We start from the raw sequence: 20,705 nt of genomic DNA, 5'->3' as shown, positions 1-20,705 counted from the left end.
AAAATAATAATAATAATAATAATGATAATTGGGGCACACATATTAAGGAGTAGGTTTGGTTGGCTTAGTTGTTTCGTTTTTGTTTGAGCAGTTAACCTAACTTAGAAACTTTGGTTACTTAAAAGTACTTAATAAAGTGACTAAATTCAACTATCTGTGTACTATATTCCGCAAAGTTGGTTCTTTTTTCTACCAGCATCATACTTAAAAGCCAATTCTAGTATCCTTTAGGAAATGCAAGTGTTTGGTAAATAACTTCATGGCTTCTCAAAAGCCAGGCTACAGATTATCAAAGAAAAGAAATCTCTCTTCAGCAACAATTATTACTAACTCTCCAATTATGTAGTCTATTTGGAGCCTAATTTACTTTGGCTTCAATGGGTTCTATTTTGACTTTGAATTAAGAGAAGATAAAATATCTACTTGATGCTGAAAAATTAAATATATGTGGTTACAGCTCTACTTTACAATAGTATGCACATCTGCTCTTCATCTAAAATCATGAAAACCAGAACCAGATTGTTATATGCTGTTCACTAATTTTCATACATATAATTTTACTGATGTATCTGGCCTGATATCCATTTGCAATGCCTTCTGGAAAATAATTTTTAAATAAAGTGAATAGAAGATAGGCCTCATTTTAATTAGGAATTAAAAGTAAGTTAAAAAAAACCAATAAGTTCTCAAGATGTTAAAATTTCTTATGCCAGAAAAGTAAAAATATCTCAACTGACAGTCAGATTAGATATTAGCCATTTTATGCAAATTTATTATAATCCAAAGCATTTAATTTCTACAATTAGGTACGAATAAAATAATAAAGTTTCCAAAATATTCACAAACCCCTAATCTAATATGTATACTCAATCTGAATCCAATTTCCCCTAACAAAAATATTCAGAAAAATTCAGTTTCAATAAATCTAAATTGAAGGGATAACTTTTCACCCTTTACAAGATGTAATTAGACACAAAGGTGGCCAATTAAGACAACATTTAGAATTGAGTCATAAAAACTAAGTCAACCAAATCTATACCAAATCATAAATCACTCTATAATCCTTGAAATTATTTATATAACCCTATAATTTAAAGAAGTCATTAATACACAAATTTGTAAGTATGAATAATACCCAACTATCATGCACATAAATCCCCAATAAGAAAAGGTAATATTTAAAAACATAAAAGTTAGACTTTCTATTTCTGGTAATTTGGTAACAAGATACCCAGAAACCCCTCATTTTACAAAACACCTAGAGAACCACTGGTTAGTCTTTTTATTTGATTGCTATGGCCTGAGTGTGTCTCCTCAAAATTCATATGTTGAAATGACAGCATTAGGATGTGGGGCTTTGGGGAGGTGCTCAGTTAAGAGGAGGGCCCTCATGAATGGGATTAGTACTTTTAAAAAGAGGCTCCAGAGAGACCCATAGGCCCTTTTACCAGGTGAGGACACAATAAGACACCACTTATGAACCAGAAAGAGGGCCCTCACCAGAAGGGGGACAGTGGTGGCACCTTGATATTAGACTTTCCAGACGCCGAAACTATGGGCAATTAATTTCTGTTATAAGCTACTCAGACTGTGGAATTTTGTTATAGCAACCCAAGTGGACTAAGACATACATATATACAAAATAAAAATATATAAATACTCCTTTAAACGTGGAGCTAAGGTATCATGAAAGTAGGGGAATTCTCAGGAAGTAAAAAGCAGTACACCTATGCTACAGCAACCCTATAGGATTTTCACATCTCAGAAGTTGAGGGATTTCTATTTCAGCAGTAAAGCAGGGAAGAAGTTAAGGCCTTGGCACGTAAAAAGCACTATGTTATAAGTAACATTCTTTCACAAAGCACAGACCTTCACAGAACAAGGAAGTAGAAAAATCTGCCACTGGCTGAGGGAGGCAAAGCAGCTTTTCTGCCTTGGTCTAGGTTCTGAAAAGGTGGAGAAAATCACCGAAGACTTTGTAACCACTTAAGTTTAGAGTTTAAATTTATTCTATCTACATAGTACATGAACTCCTAAATCCAAAATAAATATAAAAAGTGATCTCTGCTTGAAGAGGGTGATAACACACATGTACACATTTGTCAAAACTTCACACTTAAGGTCTGCACATTTTACTGTATATAAATTACACTTCAATTTATAAATTAAAAATGTGGTCCCTAGAAACACCTCTAGGATGGGTGGCAAAAGCAAACCAAAATCCTTCTGGAGAACTATCCCCCCCCCCTCCATGAAGCCACTCAGGATTCTCACAGACAATCCCTTGAAAGATCAGCTCATAATCCAAAACTAGAAAACACCTAAGGAAATAGTTTGCCTTAAGCAAGAATCAGCAAATATAACAAATAGCAGAAATGGATTTCTAAGAACTTCAGACAACTGAACAATCTGATAGAGAGGGTATTTAACATGATTAAAACACATAAAAGGTGAAATACAGCCTTGGACAGTGTGGCTCAGTTGGCTGAGCATCGTCCTGTGAACCAAAAGGTCGCCAGTTCAATTACCAGTCAGGGCACATGCCCAGGTTTCGGGTTCGGTCCTTGGTCAGGGAGAATATGGGAGCCAACCGATCAATGTTTCTCTCTCTCCCTCTCCCTTCCTTTCTCTCTAGAAAAAAAAAATCAGTAAGAACCTATTTTTTAAAAACACATGAAATACAGTATATAAGACATAAGACAGGAACAGATGTCCTTAATGAAATAATATAAGAAATGATCCTCAATAGATGCTAAAATTGCAATCAATAAACAAGGAACTAAATATTGTCATGGTACAAGAATCATCCCACAAATTATTTGAAGGATATAAGAGGAAAAGCTCAGTTTTATAATAAAGATAACCAGCTTTCACTATCTGAACCTAATGAACAACCTGAGCATCACTACCAGTAGACATTATATACTTTCTGATGTGATGAATACAAAGTACTCAGTACTACCTATGAAGCATTCATGCCCAAATGTTGAATTTGTCTCTAACCAAGTCTTGTATTGGAAGACTTCTACAAGAAACATAAAGGCATAAAAGTAAGTCAAACATCACACAGATCTCTTAGAAAATTCAAAATCTAGAACATTCTATAGGGCAAGTAGAATCTTTTCAGTAAGTCAAAAGGATGAGAAAGAAAAAAAGGTAGGGGGACTGTTCTAGAGACACTTAAAAGGTATAACCAAAGGCAACTTGTACACCTTGTGTTTGTGTGTTTTAATTGATTTGGGGAGGGGGGGAGAAGGGAGGGTCGAAGGGGGAGGGGGGAAGAGAGAGAGAGAGAGGGAGAGAGAGAGAGAGAAATAATGATTTGTTGTTCCATTTATTGATGTATTCATTGGCTGATTCTTGTGCCCTGACCAGGGATCAAAGCTGCAACTTTGGAGCTATAACCAACTAAGCTACCAACTTTAGCCCTTTTAAAAAGGGCTAATCCTTGTTTTAAATAATGATTCAAACATACCAACTATAAAAGGCCAATTCTGAGACTACTGTAGATATATGAATATGTGCTGAGTAATTTTTTTTTATTAAAGAATTATTCATTTGGGGGTGTATGGAAGATGACTGTACTGTGGTTATGGGGGGGGAATGTCTATTTTTTTAGAGATGCAAAATGAAGTATTCACAAATGAAATGTCACTGTGTAGTTTGCTTTAAAATACCTCAGCTAATGAAAGAGACCAAATGTCTAAAACAAGAGAGTGGTTAAATAAACCATGGTACATCCACACAATGGAATACTATGTAGTCACAAACACAAAAAAGAATAAAGATCTCTAAAATGATATGCAATGATATTCAGGATGTACTGTTAATTAAAAATTTAAATGCCAAAGAGCATCTTTACTATGTTACTTTTTCATGTAAGGAAAAGGGAATACAAGAAAATATATATGTGTATCAGCTCGTTTGTGCAAAAAGGAATTCAAGATAAAACCAAAAATTAATGAAATTAAGATACCTATAGAAGGTAAGTGGGAACAGGCTGGAAAGAAAGGAGAAATGGGACTAGGGTAGAAGAGATGGGAAGGAAGTAAACTACTCTTGAGTATAATGTTTTTATTTCTAGCTCTTAGAAATATGGCAATTATTTCTCATAACCACAAAATAAACTGATAATTAAAATCAACCAGGATATAGGGGGATATTCAAAATGGACTACATTAAGTAATAAATGCATTACAAAAGAATAACAACAGCCACACTGCAATGAGTGGGAAAGAAAAGAAGTTACCTAAATAAATTTAGAAGACAGTATTTTGACTCTACTGGAAGTACTTTCATACTATTGAATTCTAAACAGTAAATTTGTTTCTCACAAGAATATAGGTTAGCAATTCTGAAATCCCCAAAATTGAGCAAGAAAGAAAATATACTGTGGCCCTGGTTGGGTGGCTCAGTTAGTTGGAGAGTTGTCCTGTACACCAAAAGGTTGCAGGATCGATTCCCAGTCAGCACACACCTAGGTTGTGGGTTCAATCCCAGTTGCGGCATGTACAGGAGGCAGCCAGTCTATGTTTCTCTCTCACATCAATGTTTCTCTCTCTCTCTCCCCTCCTCCCTCCTCTCTCTCTAAAATCAAAGAAAACATATCCGCAGGTGAGAATTTAAAAAAAAAGAAAGAAAATATATGGTAGATAATAAGAATCAGTTTCTCACTACCATAGAATGGAATAACAAAAAAGGAAAGAAAGAAGACTATAATGGAAGTTTGTGGTGGTGGACTGGAATTAGAGATTTGAGATGAACTCATGTTTTTTTAACATGCAGATATCGACAAAAACACATATAACTATATGTGTATATATGTGTATTTCCTAACTGCCCACTGAGAGGGCTTAAAAGGAAAGAAAACTCAGCAGTAAACACACCTAGCTTCCAGATCTTAGTTTCTAAATACCACTTGATTCCAAGGGTGAGGCAATAAAAGGACACATAAGTCTGGAACATCTTGTGCTGCCAGACAGTAAAATGAGGGACTGTCAAAAGGATATAGAAACAAATTTGAAGGCACTCCCAATGGCCAACACCTGGGACATTGAGCAAGAAACAGTAATGGATTATAACCTATAGAATAAAGTAAATGCCCATGAGTACACACTAACATAATTAATGGAATAAATAAATATTTATTTGGGGGAGAGAGGACAGTTCCTCCTTAAGGCAGAATTCTAACTAATAATGCATATAGGAAGAAAGAATAGAACTAGAAAAATCACCATTTGGCAAACACCACACTAACAGCTGTTGCAGGTAAAAACCTTCAAAGAATGCTAATATTAGTGGGTAAAAGCATGATGAGAAACAGGATAATTGCATAGCTTTGAATACTTATTACAAGGAAAAAAATGGTAAATGCTGTTAAAAAAATGAAAACAAAAATCCTGGTAAACAACACCATAAACAAGTGATGAAATGTAACCTCACCAGTATCCACATCATGTACCTACTGATATGCCCCCTAAGAAGAGCAAAACATCATTTCTGTGCTATTCTTGCCAAAAATGTATAACCTTAATCTAATCATAAGAAAACATCAGACAAATCCAAATTGGGGGACATTCTACAAAATGACAGGCCAGTAATCTTCAAAAGGTCAAGGTTATAAAGACAAAGACTGCTAAAATATTCCAGATTAGAAAAGACTAAGGAGGTAACAAAATGCAATATGGGATTCTAGACCAGAAAAAGGACACTAGTGGAAAAATTGGAAAATTCAAATATGGTCTACAGATTTATTAGTAGTATTATTATCAACATTAATTTTCTGGTCTAGATAACTGTTCTATGGTTATATAAAATATTAATACTATGGAAAGCTGGGTGAAGGTTATACAAGAACTTTATATTATTTTTAAAACTTTTTTATAAGTCTAAAATTACTGATACACTATTCTCTATTTTTATGTAGGTTGACATTTTCTCATAAATCTTTTAAATGAGCATAAATAACTTCTAGAGAAGCAAAATACACTCAATAATATTAAAAACCCAACTGATTCATTATCAATTATAAAATTAGGCACAGCTAAAGAAAGAATAGTTATATGGAAGGCAGGTACAAAAATTAACCAGAAAGTAACTGAGAGAGATAAATAGATGATATAAAAGCAAGATTAAGAGGTTCGGAGCAGAAAATCAGACAAGCCATCATACATCAAACAATCATTCCAAAGGAGACTAAAAAATATGAGAGAAAGTAAGAGATAATGGATAATAATTTCTAGAATTAACAAATAACAATAATAATTAGACTTCTAGAAACATGAGTTATAAGCACGGTAAATTAAAATATAGCCACATCTAGACACAGGGTAGGCAAAGCTAAAAAATATCAGGTTAGGGAATGCTTAAGGGCTGCTTTTAAACAACCAGGGAGAAAAAACAAAAACAAAAATAAACCTTACAAAGCAACAATAATTAGAAAATAGCCAACTTATTAAAACAATTAAAGTCATAATACCGTCAAAGGGCTGAGTAAAAATGACTATCACCTATAATTCTATAATCTATTAATTATCATTTTAAGAATAAGGGCAAATAAATACATTTTCAGATGAAGACCATGGGTTTACCATTATCTGCTGAAAGAAATATTAAAGAATATACTTCAAGCAGAAGGAAACTGAACCCAAATGGATTAAGTGCAAAAAGCAATAGCAAAATAAGAAATTAGTATAGTGAGTAAATCTAGAAACACAGAACTTATAAAATCTTCCTTAAAATAAAGCTACAATGTTGCATTTTTAAAATATTTGCAAAAACAAAACAACAAAACAAAACATAGCTTCAGCAAGATACTTTTCATGAAGAACAAAGCACCACACATGGAATCAGAAAATCTCAACTAAGAATCTATCTGGCTTTCTCTTATCTTGTCTTGGACAAAGGCCTTAGTTTCTTCAGTCAAAAAGTGAAAGCATTTAACTAGAAGATCTATAACATTCTGAACCAGTTCTAGATTTTATGCATAGAAAATAGGGTTCCTCAATTACCAGGACATCTTTCAAAACAGAACTAGATGTGACATAAATAAGTTCCAGTGAGTGAGTATATTTTTATAAAATATGATCTTAATAACTTCTGTTGAAAAAAGCAGAAATCTTAATTATGTTCTAAGTAAACAATTATAATCATAAATGCCCATGCTAAAATTTACATTTGCTTAGACAGCGCTTTCTTCTCTAATAATAAAAACTAATAGGATTATAAAAGAAAATATGAAGTCCAGTCACTCAAAAAATATTTATTGAACACCTATTATGTATTTTCTAAAACACCTAAAAGTATTTTCTACACTGGTATATCCCAGGTGACTAAAATACCAGTATAGAAAATACTTTTGCCCAGCCAGGCATGGCTCAGCGGTTGAGCATCAACCTAGGATCCAGGAGATCGGGGTTCGATTCCCGTTCAGGGCACATTCCCAGGTTGTGGGCTAGGCAGCCAATCAATGACTCTCTCATCATTGATGTTTCTCTCTCTCTCTCTCCCCCTCCTTTCCTCTCTCTGAAATCAATAAAGATATGTTTTTTTTAAAAAAAGAAAGTACTTTTAAGCATACTGAAGATATGACAATTATACACAACACACACGTAATTGATAGGGAAATTATAAACCATTCTTTTCCCATTACTTTAGTTCTACAAGGATTTTTAAAGCAGAACTTCTAGTGTTGTTAATATTATTCCTAACAACAATAAAAATGTATTTTTAAAATATACAATTGACCCTTGAATAATACGGGTTTGAACTGCACAAGTCCACTTATACAAGGGTTTTTCTCAATAAATACTGTAAATATATTTTCTCTTCCTTATGATTTTCTTAACATTTTCTTTTCTCTAGCTTACTTTATTGTAAGAATACAGAATATATAAAATGTGTTCACTGACTGGTTATGTTATCAGTAAGGCTTCCCATCAACAGCAGGATATTAGTAGTTAGGTTTTGGGGGAGTCAAAAGTCACATGTGCATATTTGTTTGCATGAGGGTGAGGGGTTGCACCCCTAATCCCTGCATTGTTCAAGGGTCAACTGTACATCATTCAAAGCTGTTTAGTGGGAATTCACTTCTGACTGAATCACTACAACTGAACTCAAAAAAATATCCAAAATGATCTGGAATATGAACAGATCCTTAAAAAACAAAAAACCCTTGGGACTGCTTTATTTGTACCTGAAACAGCAGGTCCTCAACATCACTAAGATCAGTACTGTGGAACAGACTAAGGAACTCTATCATTAGGAGCAGTCATAATATCAGGAATAAAGTAAGGATACTGCTTTCTGTAACTATGGTTGCTCATTTCTGGAACAATTTATATACACATTTTCCTGTTCCTTATTCTGAATTGTACACTGCCAGTCACTCAAAAGAAAAAAAAATCTCAGACTAATAGAGGCCAAATTTAGGGAGGGAAATAAAAATCATCCTTCAGTCTAGGCTAAATGGACTGATTATACAAAGAACTCCATACATCCGAAAGCACACAGATGTCTGCACTAGTTCCCAGGGCTCAAAACAATACTAGTCATTCAATAGCTTTCCTTTTACATAAGCTGCTGTGAGAAAGCTCAGTCAGCTCTTCTGAACCTCATAACCCAGGATCCTGGAACTCTAATAAAGCCTACATTTTTCCTCAGCACTGTTTTCATGTACTTTCTCGGGAAAGAAAACTTCATTTTTTCCAAAAAGTAAATCTGGAAATCATTTCTTCTGTTTGATAAGTGATGTACTCAATCTAAAATTACTTTTCCATTAAAACCACAATCCTTAACAGAAAGCTAAGATCAACATGAAAGACTGTTTGATAGAATATATTTTTAAATGCATGAGTTTAAAATATAATTTTAAATACACTTCATCATGCTAATTATCAAATGTATACCATTTGGCTGCATTTTGTTTCCAGTTGTATAATTTTAAAAATAGCCATATGACACAAAATAACTTCCCAAAAATTAAAATAATAATAATAATAATAGAATTGGTGGAGTGGGGGGAATTTACACACACACACACAAACACACACACACACTCACTCACTCAACACTAACCACGGGCATCAAAAACATAGTTATTCTTCAAGGGACATCCCTTAGAAGCTTAATACTACTACTTTCTACCTTCACGGCATATTATTAGTGATTCTTCCAGTTCCTTCATCAGCTGAGTCTCTGGCAAAGTCTTGCCTTCAATTCTGGGAAGTATCATGGATAAATTAAAGCCACAGAAAGTCTAATGTGTTCTCAATCATATGGCAAACTTACTTCTTAAGACATTTATCAGACCTGCCATCCAGAAGTAGAGCTTATTAGTTTTAGGGAACAAAATGATAGTGATTCATTTCCTAATTAAATTATTAGATCCTGAATAGTCAAGAGCTGTCTATAAATTCAGTTTCCTTGAATATGTACTATCATGTAACCATTATCACATATAGAAATTATCAAATGCTGCTCCAGAATTGTGGTAATCGAGCTATTTTATCCACCCATCTTCCTTAAGAGCTCTGTGGCTCCTCTAATTCCTTTAACACTCTTCCCCTCTACATATACATACTACATAATGCAAATAAACATATTTCAAAGAAGGAAAAGTTCTCTCTGTCCCAAATTTTCTGTCCTTAAATAGATAGTAAATCCTTAAAGCTATTACCCCACTTTCTCCAACAGGAATACAAAAAGCAGAGCTCTGAACATATTAACCATTTAACAGATATTTAGGTGAATTTCCATCATCACCATTACAGTTATGACTAAATATGTCAAAAAAGAAAAAAGAACTATTTATCTTTTCATCAAAATATTACTCCCCAATGACCACCAAAACTCTGTGTGTTGTACAAAGCAGTAACCTCAAAAACATTTCAACACTACTTGAGACTTACAAACTTTGCTGGCAAAAAACAGATACCATTCCTCAAAACTATCTTGCAAGTTCTCAACAACCAAATTTGTCAATCAGTACAACTCACTGCACATCCAACAGCTGTGACCACCTCCTTGGGACACTCAACTCTTTTCCCTACCACAAGAGTCACTATCATCTTTTTTGATGCCTTATTAAATGACCATCTGACTATAGCATGTATCTTAATGCCCCTCCAGAAAAATATATAATTTTTATATTATATAAAGCACATATAATATATATTTGTGTCTTCCAGAGTCCCTCATCCTAAAATTTCACTACACTATTGCCCATGTTTTCTTTCATAGTCAAACAAATTTTTTCACTTTCCTATATGGCATCTTCTTTGTCACCAAATAAGGCCTGATATCAAGACAAAGGAGCACTTATAAACCTTTCTTTCATTTCCCCAAGTTTTATTTTATTACATAATATTAATAAACTCTCTTTTATAAATGAGTCTTAAAGCATTTCAAATATTTGAAAGTAAAAAAAAACAAAATATTGTAAGTTATTTACTGGTTATCTTTACATTTTAATCAGTTATTAATAACTCACTTCAGGTTCACGTTGAGACCATGACAGACTCTAGTATGACAATGTATTCCACAGAGAAATATCAAGGAATGGTGTATGGGCAGGATTGAAGCACAGTAATAAAGAAGCATGTGGGAACACAATTCACATTCTCTGCTGGGATTTACCCATAGCTTTAAGTTTCCCTTCTCATGTGAAAATAAACATTTATAGCAAATATATATTTAGCTAACTAGAAATGAATTGTTTAACAACTTAATTTTTATTTTTCATTCAACACTGCCATTAAATACTTTAAAGTTTAATATAAAAGACACTAGTATTACAAAATGACTGTATATAAAAAAAGTTGTAAGATGAAGATTTTTTCTATCATCTTGAGCTATCAAATACTACTCTTCTTAAGTCTTCATTCCTTCTTCTTTGCCTTCTAATTTATCCTCTCATAATTACAAAAAATAAATGGAGAAGAAAAACCAAGAACTATATATATGGCTATGCCATAAGTGATATTAGAAACACAAAACTACTGAAACGCCTTACTTTAAGAACACAACATAAATTCCCACATTCAAGTCTACTTGACAAAGAAGCCCAAATAATCTAAAATTTGGTTTCTGCGCTCTGTTTCCTCTTGGGGGTGAGAAGGGTCTATGCGAGTGGAGAGAAACCAGGAAGAAATGCAATATCCTTTGTAACATTACATAAAACTTACCCACTTAAAGGATCTAAGGCAATGGCTCTAGGTTGATCCAACTCTTGCCAAAATAAAACTTTTCGTAAAGATCCATCTAGATTGGAAACTTCAATCCGATTAGTTTCAGAATCTGTCCAGTATAATTTTTCTCCAAGCCAATCACATGCCAGCCCATCAGGAGATAATAATCCAGAAACGACAACATTCTGTTCACTCTCAGTTTTGTTAAACTCTGTTTGTTTAATGGCTTCTTCGCTGACATCACTCCAGTATATCAAGCCATGACCAAACACAAAGTCCACCGCAGCTGCATCCTCCAAGCCTCCAACTACAACTGTAGCATTCTCTTTGCCATTTGTAGCATCAACCAATCGTAAGTCCCGTCTGTTTGCATAAAGCAACAAAGGGGCCGCTAGAACAAAAAAAAAGAAAAAGATGTAAGTAAATGGAAGTAAATGTATTTGTTCTTATAAATTGAGTTTCAAATCAGCATCAGTGAATAAATACTATAAAAAAAGAAAAGAAAATAGAAGACAGTCTTACAATCTTTTCACAAACAAAATATTTTTTCAGCATTCTAAATATCAAAAAGTTGGAAGAGAGGGAATTGATCCTACCAGGACAGTCTTTTCTCGTTAAAATAGTCTGTCATAAAATTAAACAGTTTGACCATACCAAGAACTGGCAAAGATATGGAGCCAGCAGAACGCTCATACTCTACTGGAAGGAATGTAAAATGGTGCAGCCATCTCAGAAAAACAGTTTGGAAGTTTCTTAAAAGATTAAACATACAGCCCTGGTCTGTGTGTCTCAGTTGGTTGGGCGTCATCCTGTGTACCAAAAGGTAGCTGGTTCAATTCCCAGTCAGGGCACATGCCTAGACTGCGGGCTCAATTCCCAGTACAGGGCGTGCAGGAGGCAGCTGATCAATGTATTGCTCTCACATCCATGTTTCTCTCTCTCTCTCCCTCTCCCTTCCTCTCTCTATAGAAATCAATAAAAATATGTATTTTTTAAAAGATGAAACATACAACCTACAGTGTGATCCAGCCATACCATGCCTCGGTATTTATTCAAGAGAAATAAAAGCATATGTCAATACCAAAACCTGTACATAAATGATCATAGCAGTTTATTTATAATAACCTAAATCTGGATCAGCTCAAATATCAACAAACGAATGGATGAATAAATTGTGATATATTCATACAATAAAAAGTAATGAACTATTTATACATCTAATATGGGTGAATCTCAAAAAATTAAAAGTAGTCAGATAAAAGAAAAGTATATATTGCATGACTCCGTTTATATAAAATTTTAGAAAATTCAAATTATTGTAACAGAAAGCAGATCAGTAGTTATCTGGAGGTCAGAGGAGAAGATGAAGAAGAATGGGAGGCAGGAATTATAAAGGGGCATGAGGAAACTTTTGTGGGTGATGGCTACATTATTTTGACTATGATGATGGTTCCAGAAATGTATACGTGTCAAAATGTATTAAATTTTATACTTTACATATGTGTAATTTATTGTATAGCAATTATACCTCAATAAAACTGTTAAATAAATCGTCTGGCAGAGATAGTTGTTAATACAACTATTTTATTCTCTTTTATATTATTAGAATGGCCTCTGAATAAGACCTAATACCAACACTAAATAGTATTTAACTCTGAGAAAGCTGAAGCTACTATTAGGACTGAAGTAGTACAAATTTTATGGTTTGGGTTTTTTTTTAACGTATTTGTTCCAAGCTTCAGACATTTACTTTCCTAGTATCAAAAGTAACTAAAGATCCAGAGCACCACTACCTAACAGAACTTTTTGTGAAGACAAGTGTTCTCTCTACTATGCAATGCAGCAGCAACTGGCCACATGTGACTAGGGAGCACTTGAAGTGTGACTAGTGTGACGAAGAAAAAATTTTAATTTTATTTAATCTTAATTTGTTAAAATTTAAATAGACAAGTGGTCATATAGCATAGGCTGAGGGGAAAAACACAAATGAGGCAGCAAAAATAAGACCAGTCATGATGTAAAAATCCACATGGTCTTCTCTCACAATTACTTACTAAAGGTTTAAAATGTGTCATCCAAAGCCAAGACCAAGTACCATCTAAAAGCAACCACTCCCTTTTTTTTAAGAAATTCATTTCAAAAAATTAAGGTGCTAAAAAAAGTGCTGTTTAATTAAGCCAATTTACGGACTATGTCTGCCAAATGGAGCTATGAAGTCTACTAATTACAAACATTAACTTCTCGTCTAAGCTTAAATCCAACCTTCTTAGTCAAAAACAAATGAGCAGATAGCTTTTTTTTAAAGTGAATAAGAGTTCTTTCTGCTTATTTCGTGTATTTACTGCTGCTATTGGCAAATTAGTAAATTTCCCTCACAGATTCACTTTTAATTCATTTCAGGCTTTCATACATCACACTGATTTATCAATCCCTACAGTGTCCACTGCATTATCTTACAACAGCCCCTCATAATATGGGCCAATTATAAAAATCATAAAAAAGGTTCCTATGAGTTAAGGGTAGAATGCTAAATGCTGCATAGGGCTAAGAAATAGTCCCAGTGCACTTACAACTTAAAATCCAAGAGTGGTAATAATCTAATACTTACTGGGCACCTTTCTTTATGGCACTATTCTCAGAAAGCTGTGTGCCAAGTATGTGTACGGAACGAGGTGACAGCTAAATGTCTCATGACTTTCAAGTCAAACATTAACATTGCTACTGAACTCTTTGTCTACAAAATCCAAAGAAACTTTCTGGTCATTTAAGGCCTCCTTCATAGTACAAGAAAAGAAATAAAAATGGTGCGTGCGTGTGTGTGTGTATGTAAATTAGCAGTACTGGTTATAATTAAGGATTTCTAAAGAACTGTATGTAAACCTACACATATTGAAAGGAAATCACGGAGTTCATCCTAACTACACTTCTGATACTTGAATACTTTCTACCATATTGTCACCAATATCTATTCAGCAATATATTAATGGGATATCTAAAAGATATAATTTGATCTGCAATACTGTTTTAATCGACTAAATATACTGGATCCACACATACTTGTCCCTAGTTATAGCATATATGCACTCAATATCTTCCATTCCAAAGAAGTAACCTTCTGATCCTAATACCCAGATAACCCAAATAGCCACCATCAAATAGCCACCATCATTTCTTTAGTGGAACCTACATGGGTACATAGGAATCCTTACTTTCCTTTATTAACTTCCTACCAAACATTTGCTAGCAGCCTTTCTAAACTTGTTCTGCACTCCTGAAGACAACTTTCATGCTCTGAATTGTTCATTCTCAGATCACCTTCTAATATGATCTCAGTGAAGCAGGGAGCAAGGAAAATGTCTTACATCCTCAATATCTTAATTTCAACTTCTCAAAAATCCCTCTATACCCCATCCAATTCTCCGTTACCTTGTCCTCAGTCTCAAATGACAAGTTGCTCTTCCTCCTTACTAAGGTTAAAGCAATACTTTTGGTTCAGCCTCCCTACCTCCACTCTGCAACTTTGCTCTATCAATTGTTCGCCATGTCTTGTATCTTTGATGGCTCCTGCCAGGTGCCTGCTATCAAAAAACTGTTTTAATAACCCTAACCTTGCTATCACCAATAAAATAACTTTATTTCTCCTAACCACAAAATCTTAAATATTGGTGTACATTTCATACCACCATCTATTAGCTATTAACTCCCTTCGTGTAACTTCCAATCCACCACTCAAATAAAACTGCTTTCTCCAACTCTTCATAACCAAATCCAATGGCCTTTTCTCAGTCCTTATTCTTGACCTTTCTGCAGCATTCAATATAGATATGTTGACCATATCCTTACCTATGTAGAGTGTTCTGCTCTTATTATACTATTATTCTTGTTTTACTGGTCATGCTTTGTCTGCCTTTTTGGCTTCAAATCTTCCTCCCACTTCCCAAATATAGGTATCCCCAAGATTCTCTGTTGTTATCCAAATAAGAGAATATAGAAAATTATTCAAGTTCACCAGGTCAACAAACAACTCTATTCAGGTGATTTTCAAAATATCATCTCCAGCCTAACCTTCAGTTCTGTACCTATAACTTTTTGTTCGCCATCTCTTCCTGCCATTAAAATTCTTTACCTTTTCCACCCACCCCTGCCAAAAACGAAAAACAAAAAAATCTTCAAAAGTCAATGGTACCACAATTTTCCTAATCTTACTAGCCTGCCTTGGAGTAGTCTTTGACACCTCCCTTCCCCCCAGTCTGCCAAGAATCATGTTGATTCTTCCTTAACCTATCCTCAAATCTGCCTCTTCCATTTTTAGAACCACTATCCTACTCTAGATCTTTATGTCCTAAACTATCCTAATAGGAAGTGATCTCAACACTCTTCCTTCCCTTTTCTACTTTTAATACTTCAACTTTATCCAACTTAAAAAGCTTTCTAATTTCCTTTACCTAAAATAAAAAGCCTCAATACCTTAGGTTTTCACCAGGTGAATGTGCCTATGACTCTACCTTACTTATTATAGTCTCTGCATCATACAAACTGGTTTTGAACACATCAACTGTGAGCACATCATATTCCATCACCACAATGTATTCATTTTCCTGCCCACTCCATACTTTTCTCTCATTATCCCAGCAAGCAAGTCCGTCAAGGCCAGATTCAAATCTTATCTATTCCAAGAATCTTTCCTAGTACCTCAGCTTTCCTTCTTCAAGCCCTCAGGGTCTTTGCCACTTTTTTGATATTAGCATTTTTTAAAACTGATTTTAGAGAGAGGGAGGGAGAAGGAAAGGGAGAGAGAATGGGACAGGGGTAGATGGGGAGACAGCGAGAAGGGGAGAAGGGGAGAGGGAGTGAGAGAAAGAAACATCAATTGCCTCCCACACGTTCCCCAACCAGGGATGGGACCTACAACCTGGGTATGTGTCCTGACCAGGAATCAAACCTGCCACCTTTTGGTGTATGGGACAATGCTCCAACCAACTGAACCACACCAGCCAGGGCAGTATTAGCATTTTAAAAAGTGTACTTCCTATTTTAACTAGGATCTTTACCCCTTGGGAACAGGAGCCATATCTTATAACTCATTTTATCCCCAATCCCTAGAACAGTTCATTGCACAATAGTAATATGGTAAACATATTAACTAACATTTAAAAGAAGTTTTCCATAACCTGATCTAAAAATATACTTATCATAAACCCAAAAGGATTTTACATTAAGTACTTGCCAAATGCTCACAAATGCCCATTACTTACCCACTAAATTGGCTTGACCCCTAAACTTTATCTAGTGCTAAGCTTAAACAAGGCAATGAAGAACTCTTTAATACTTTAAATTATTTCAATATGTTTTTATTGATTTTAGAGAGAGAGGAAGGGAGAGAAGGAGAAGGAGAGATAAACATTTATGTCAGAGAGAAACATCGATCGGCTGCCTCCCGCATGCACCCCAACCAGAGATGAAACCCGCAGCCTGGGCATGTGCCCTGACTGGGATTAAAACCAGCAAGCTTTGCGTGCACAGGACAATGCTCAACCAACTGAGCTACACTAGCCAGGGTGCAAATGAAGAACTCTTAATCTTCTCGTAAGGACTCATTCTGAGTGAGCATCAGCTGACCACAGAAAAAGACATCTCCTGTTAAAATGCCTGTCATGTCATCTGCTACCCCTCACCTGCTTGTCCCACTCTCCGACAAAGATCCTGCTGGCACTCTTCACTTCTACTATAAGAGAAAAAGCTTTTTTGTGTTTGATTTTGAAATACCTGCGTATCTCATGGTCAGAGCATTCTCCCTATTGAAATAGTCTTTTTGAATGAAGTCTCTTTCCTAAGTAAAGATTTATTTTTATTTGGCATCTGTATGGTGACGTGACTTGGATGAGGATTGGACTTCACCTATGGACCCTTGCCATCCCCACCTCAATAATGTCAATCAGTCATTTAAACTCCTCTCCTGTTCAGAGGAGGGATCTTTCCTTGAGTTCAACTCTTAAAACAGTGCTCCATCTTGTCTATTGCAACAGGGTAAGGAATTACTCTGATATTTTCAAGCAAAGAAAATTTTTCTTTGGGTCTTTGAAGAGAATCACACCCTGACTCAAGTGAGAATATGCCCAGCTCTTCTATGAGGCCTCTTATTTTCCCTTGACTCCTCACAGGGGAATACTCTTTCCCAGTCTCTATAAATTCATATGTCTGATTTAATTACCTAATCCCACAGGTAACGCTCACTCCACGGGCAGCCTCCCTCTTCTTCTTCCACTGACTGCACACTTCACCATTACAGAACTACTTCAAGTTCAGTATCTTCAAAAAATGGCAAATTTTTTCTAAAGACAATTGAGAACGTCAATATCCTCCTTGGGAAAACATAGGAGTTCCCCAAACTGGCTCACCTAAAACCACACCTTTCCCATCACCCCCTGCTCTCCCTTCCATCCTTTTTACCACCCCCAACCTTCCCTTCAGCTCTCCTGAATTCTTAATCTATCCTTTAAACCCCAGCTGCCACACTCCCTCCACCCACCCGTCAGACCTTTCCCTTCTCATTCCAACCCTTCATCTCCCTGTAGTCACTCGAGCTTTAAGGATCCCTTCTCCCAACTAGGAACTCACGAGGGGCTCAGGAACCTGAAGTTAAAAAAACTAATTGGAAACAGGCTGAATCTTTTATCCACTCAGATGAGCTTTAGAGACACCCAGACAGCCCTTGGTCTTTTTTTCGTTCCCTCACCCAAAATTCAGTCCATAACCTGCCTAAGACTACACATCAGGGCAAAGGAAATCTTAAAGGTCTCCTCCACAAATACTAATCAGGACAATTCAGCCCTCATATTGACTGAGCAAGAAACACAATTATGAAAAAAACAAAACAAAAAAAACACACAATTATGGTTTAAAAAAAAAAAAAAAAGGTAAAAGAAAGGACAAGAGCTAACTCTTTTATATAAACCACCAGTAAGTTATAAATTTCAAATTGAAGCTATAAGCTCTCTACCTGTGTCTATTTGTATGTTTTCATATGCTATGTGTACGTATGTTATATATATAAAATATTTCCCTACCTCCAGACAGTAATACCAATTATAACTTTAGATTACAAAATCCCTTAAATGAGTTCTATTCTGATATACTTGAAGATAACTGGGACCTCATATAAATTAAAAATCCCTAGGATTTTCAGAAATTAAGGAAATTAAAGTTCTTATACTTTCAAAAGTATTTTTATAGAATCTAATCCAAATGTTTTAAGATCCAAGTTAACATATATTTAAGTAAATCTTCAGCAAATGAGACTAGTTCAATATTGTTGGTTTAATAAAAACAGCTATGTCTTTTGAGTTATCAGCATTAAGTATAATAAGCATATTTTTATTCTACTTCAATATGCTCTTCCCAAACTTTTACAGGTTTACTAGAATAAACTAGCATTACATCTCAATTTGTATTTAGCCAAGCTGAATCATTATTCTGACAAACTTTATTTCAAAAGTAATTATGTTTTGTAATAAGCAAACTTGAAGATAGTTTCCAAAATCTTTTAGTAACTTAAAACCTTACACTTATGCTTCATTAAATACCTAGGTCATTTCGAAGTAGGATAGAACACTGAAACATAAGCATTCCAATTTCATAAAAGTTTTTTGCTTCTTATTTTTATAGTATCAAAAAGCTATATATATTGAGTATATTAATGAACATACTCATTTTTGCTACATCGAGAAGTTGTACTATCAGGAAGTATATGGCTATAGAAAGTTGTAAGATGTACATTCAGAAGCTCTACCAGTCTACTAATGGAGTATCACAGACAGTTCACAGTCACCCACCTCATGGTTTTCTCTGAAAATAGTAGATACTGTAATAAGAAGTTATAATCTTACATGTTAATGAGACTACTAGAAGAAATAGTGACAGAAAAGAACAACATTGCATGCAAGGTATACAGGATGTGTTTTTAATAAGGAAAAAGAAAACAGTCCTAAAGTAAAAATGACTAATTCCTCCAGAATGAGGAGGAAAATGTGGGGCAAAACCTGAATGGATATAGAAAGTTACAGAGTTCATGAAAAAGGAATTTTGTTTGTTGTGGTAACAGCCAGTTAGGATTTGATGAGCTTATTTGTAAGATTTTCAAAAAGCACTGAGTATCAAATATTGAACTGATGCAAAATTAAAATTTGGTTTTCTATTAAAATGACAAAATTTTCTTGGGTTATTGTTCTGCTCTTAATGAAGGTTAAAAGGTTTTTCTCTGCCTTCTGAGTAATCCCCCTAGAAGGCAAAGATTCTTTGTGTTACCAGAAATTCCTGTGCCTCAGGTTGACTTTATCATGTCTTGACTGCAGTAATGCACCACATAACAATGTTTCGGTCAACAACAGACTGTATGAAAGTGGTCCCATATGATTATAATGAGATGAAAAATTTCTACTACCTAGTGATATCACAGCCGTCATAACATTATGGTACAATGCATTACTTACATGTTTGTGGTGATGCTGGTATAAACAAATCTACTGCACTGCTATTCATATAAAAGTATAGCACATACAATTATGTACAACACATAACACTGCATGATGATGATAAATGACTGTCACTGGCTGGTGTATTTACTATACTATATTTATCTTTTTTTTGGTGCCAAAACTCGGGACCGAACCACTTTTTATCATTATTTTAGACTATACTCTACTTATTACAAAAACAGTACGCTGTTACACCAGCAGCAGCCTCATACATGTTTACGTGTCTTGATTGCATCATTTCTTCTTATACTTCATTTAATCTCATGTTGTTTTGTACAGTAACATGCTGTATAGATAAGGTTTATAGGCTAGGAGCAACAGGCTATACCAGTGATTTTCAACATTTTTTATCTCATGGCACACATAAACTAATTACTCAAAGTCTGCAACACAACAAAAAATTTATTTTTTTGCCAATCTGATTTTTAAAAAGAGGTATAACTTTTATTCCTTTATATTGGATGACTATTGTTGTATTGGCTGTTGTCATTTATTTATTTGACAATCTAAGAGAAAAGAGGTCAGTGCCTCTGACTAAAATAGTCAAGGTATTGCATGTTTTAAAAATTCTTGCAGGCCCTGGCCAGTGTGACTCAGTTGGGTGAGCGTCGTGGTTCAATTCTGTTCAGGGCACATGCCCAGGTTGGGGGCTCAATCCCCAGTGGTCGGGGTGCAATCGGGAAGCAGCCAATGTTTCTCTCTCACACTGAAGATTCTCTCCCCATCCCCTTCCTCTCTTTCTTAAAAAAAACAAAAAACCAATGAAAACATTAAAAAAAATTCTTGAGGTACACTGTTTGAAAACTGCTGGGCTATACCATTTAGGTTTGTGTTAAGTACACTCTATGATGCTCGCACAACGACAAAATCGCCTAATGACGCATTTCTCAGACCTTATCTCCATCATTAAGCAGAGCATGACTGTACTTAAATAAACAAAGTCTTCTCACTTTTGAAAGAGCTAAGGTTCTTCACCACAATGTTC

The 20,705-nt window shown here is 34.9% G+C and overlaps 1 protein-coding gene across 2 annotated transcripts in view; it reads right to left on the bottom strand.

The window, feature by feature from the left end:
* The window catches only part of LRP6 (LDL receptor related protein 6), a 123,980-nt gene that overhangs the window by 93,110 nt on the left and 10,165 nt on the right, over positions 1–20,705 (bottom strand). For both annotated transcript variants that reach the window (XM_081127995.1, XM_081127996.1), the window contains exon 2: positions 11,184–11,577. In XM_081127995.1, coding sequence (XP_080984121.1) covers positions 11,184–11,577 — 394 coding nt within the window. The remainder of the gene's footprint in view (positions 1–11,183; positions 11,578–20,705) is intronic.

The sequence above is a fragment of the Miniopterus schreibersii genome (genome assembly GCF_964146895.1).
Source record: "Miniopterus schreibersii genome assembly, chromosome: 2".
Taxonomy (NCBI): domain Eukaryota; kingdom Metazoa; phylum Chordata; class Mammalia; order Chiroptera; family Miniopteridae; genus Miniopterus; species Miniopterus schreibersii.
The sequence above is the reverse complement of the archived record's forward strand: the minus strand, read 5'-3'. Positions and strand labels throughout refer to the sequence as shown.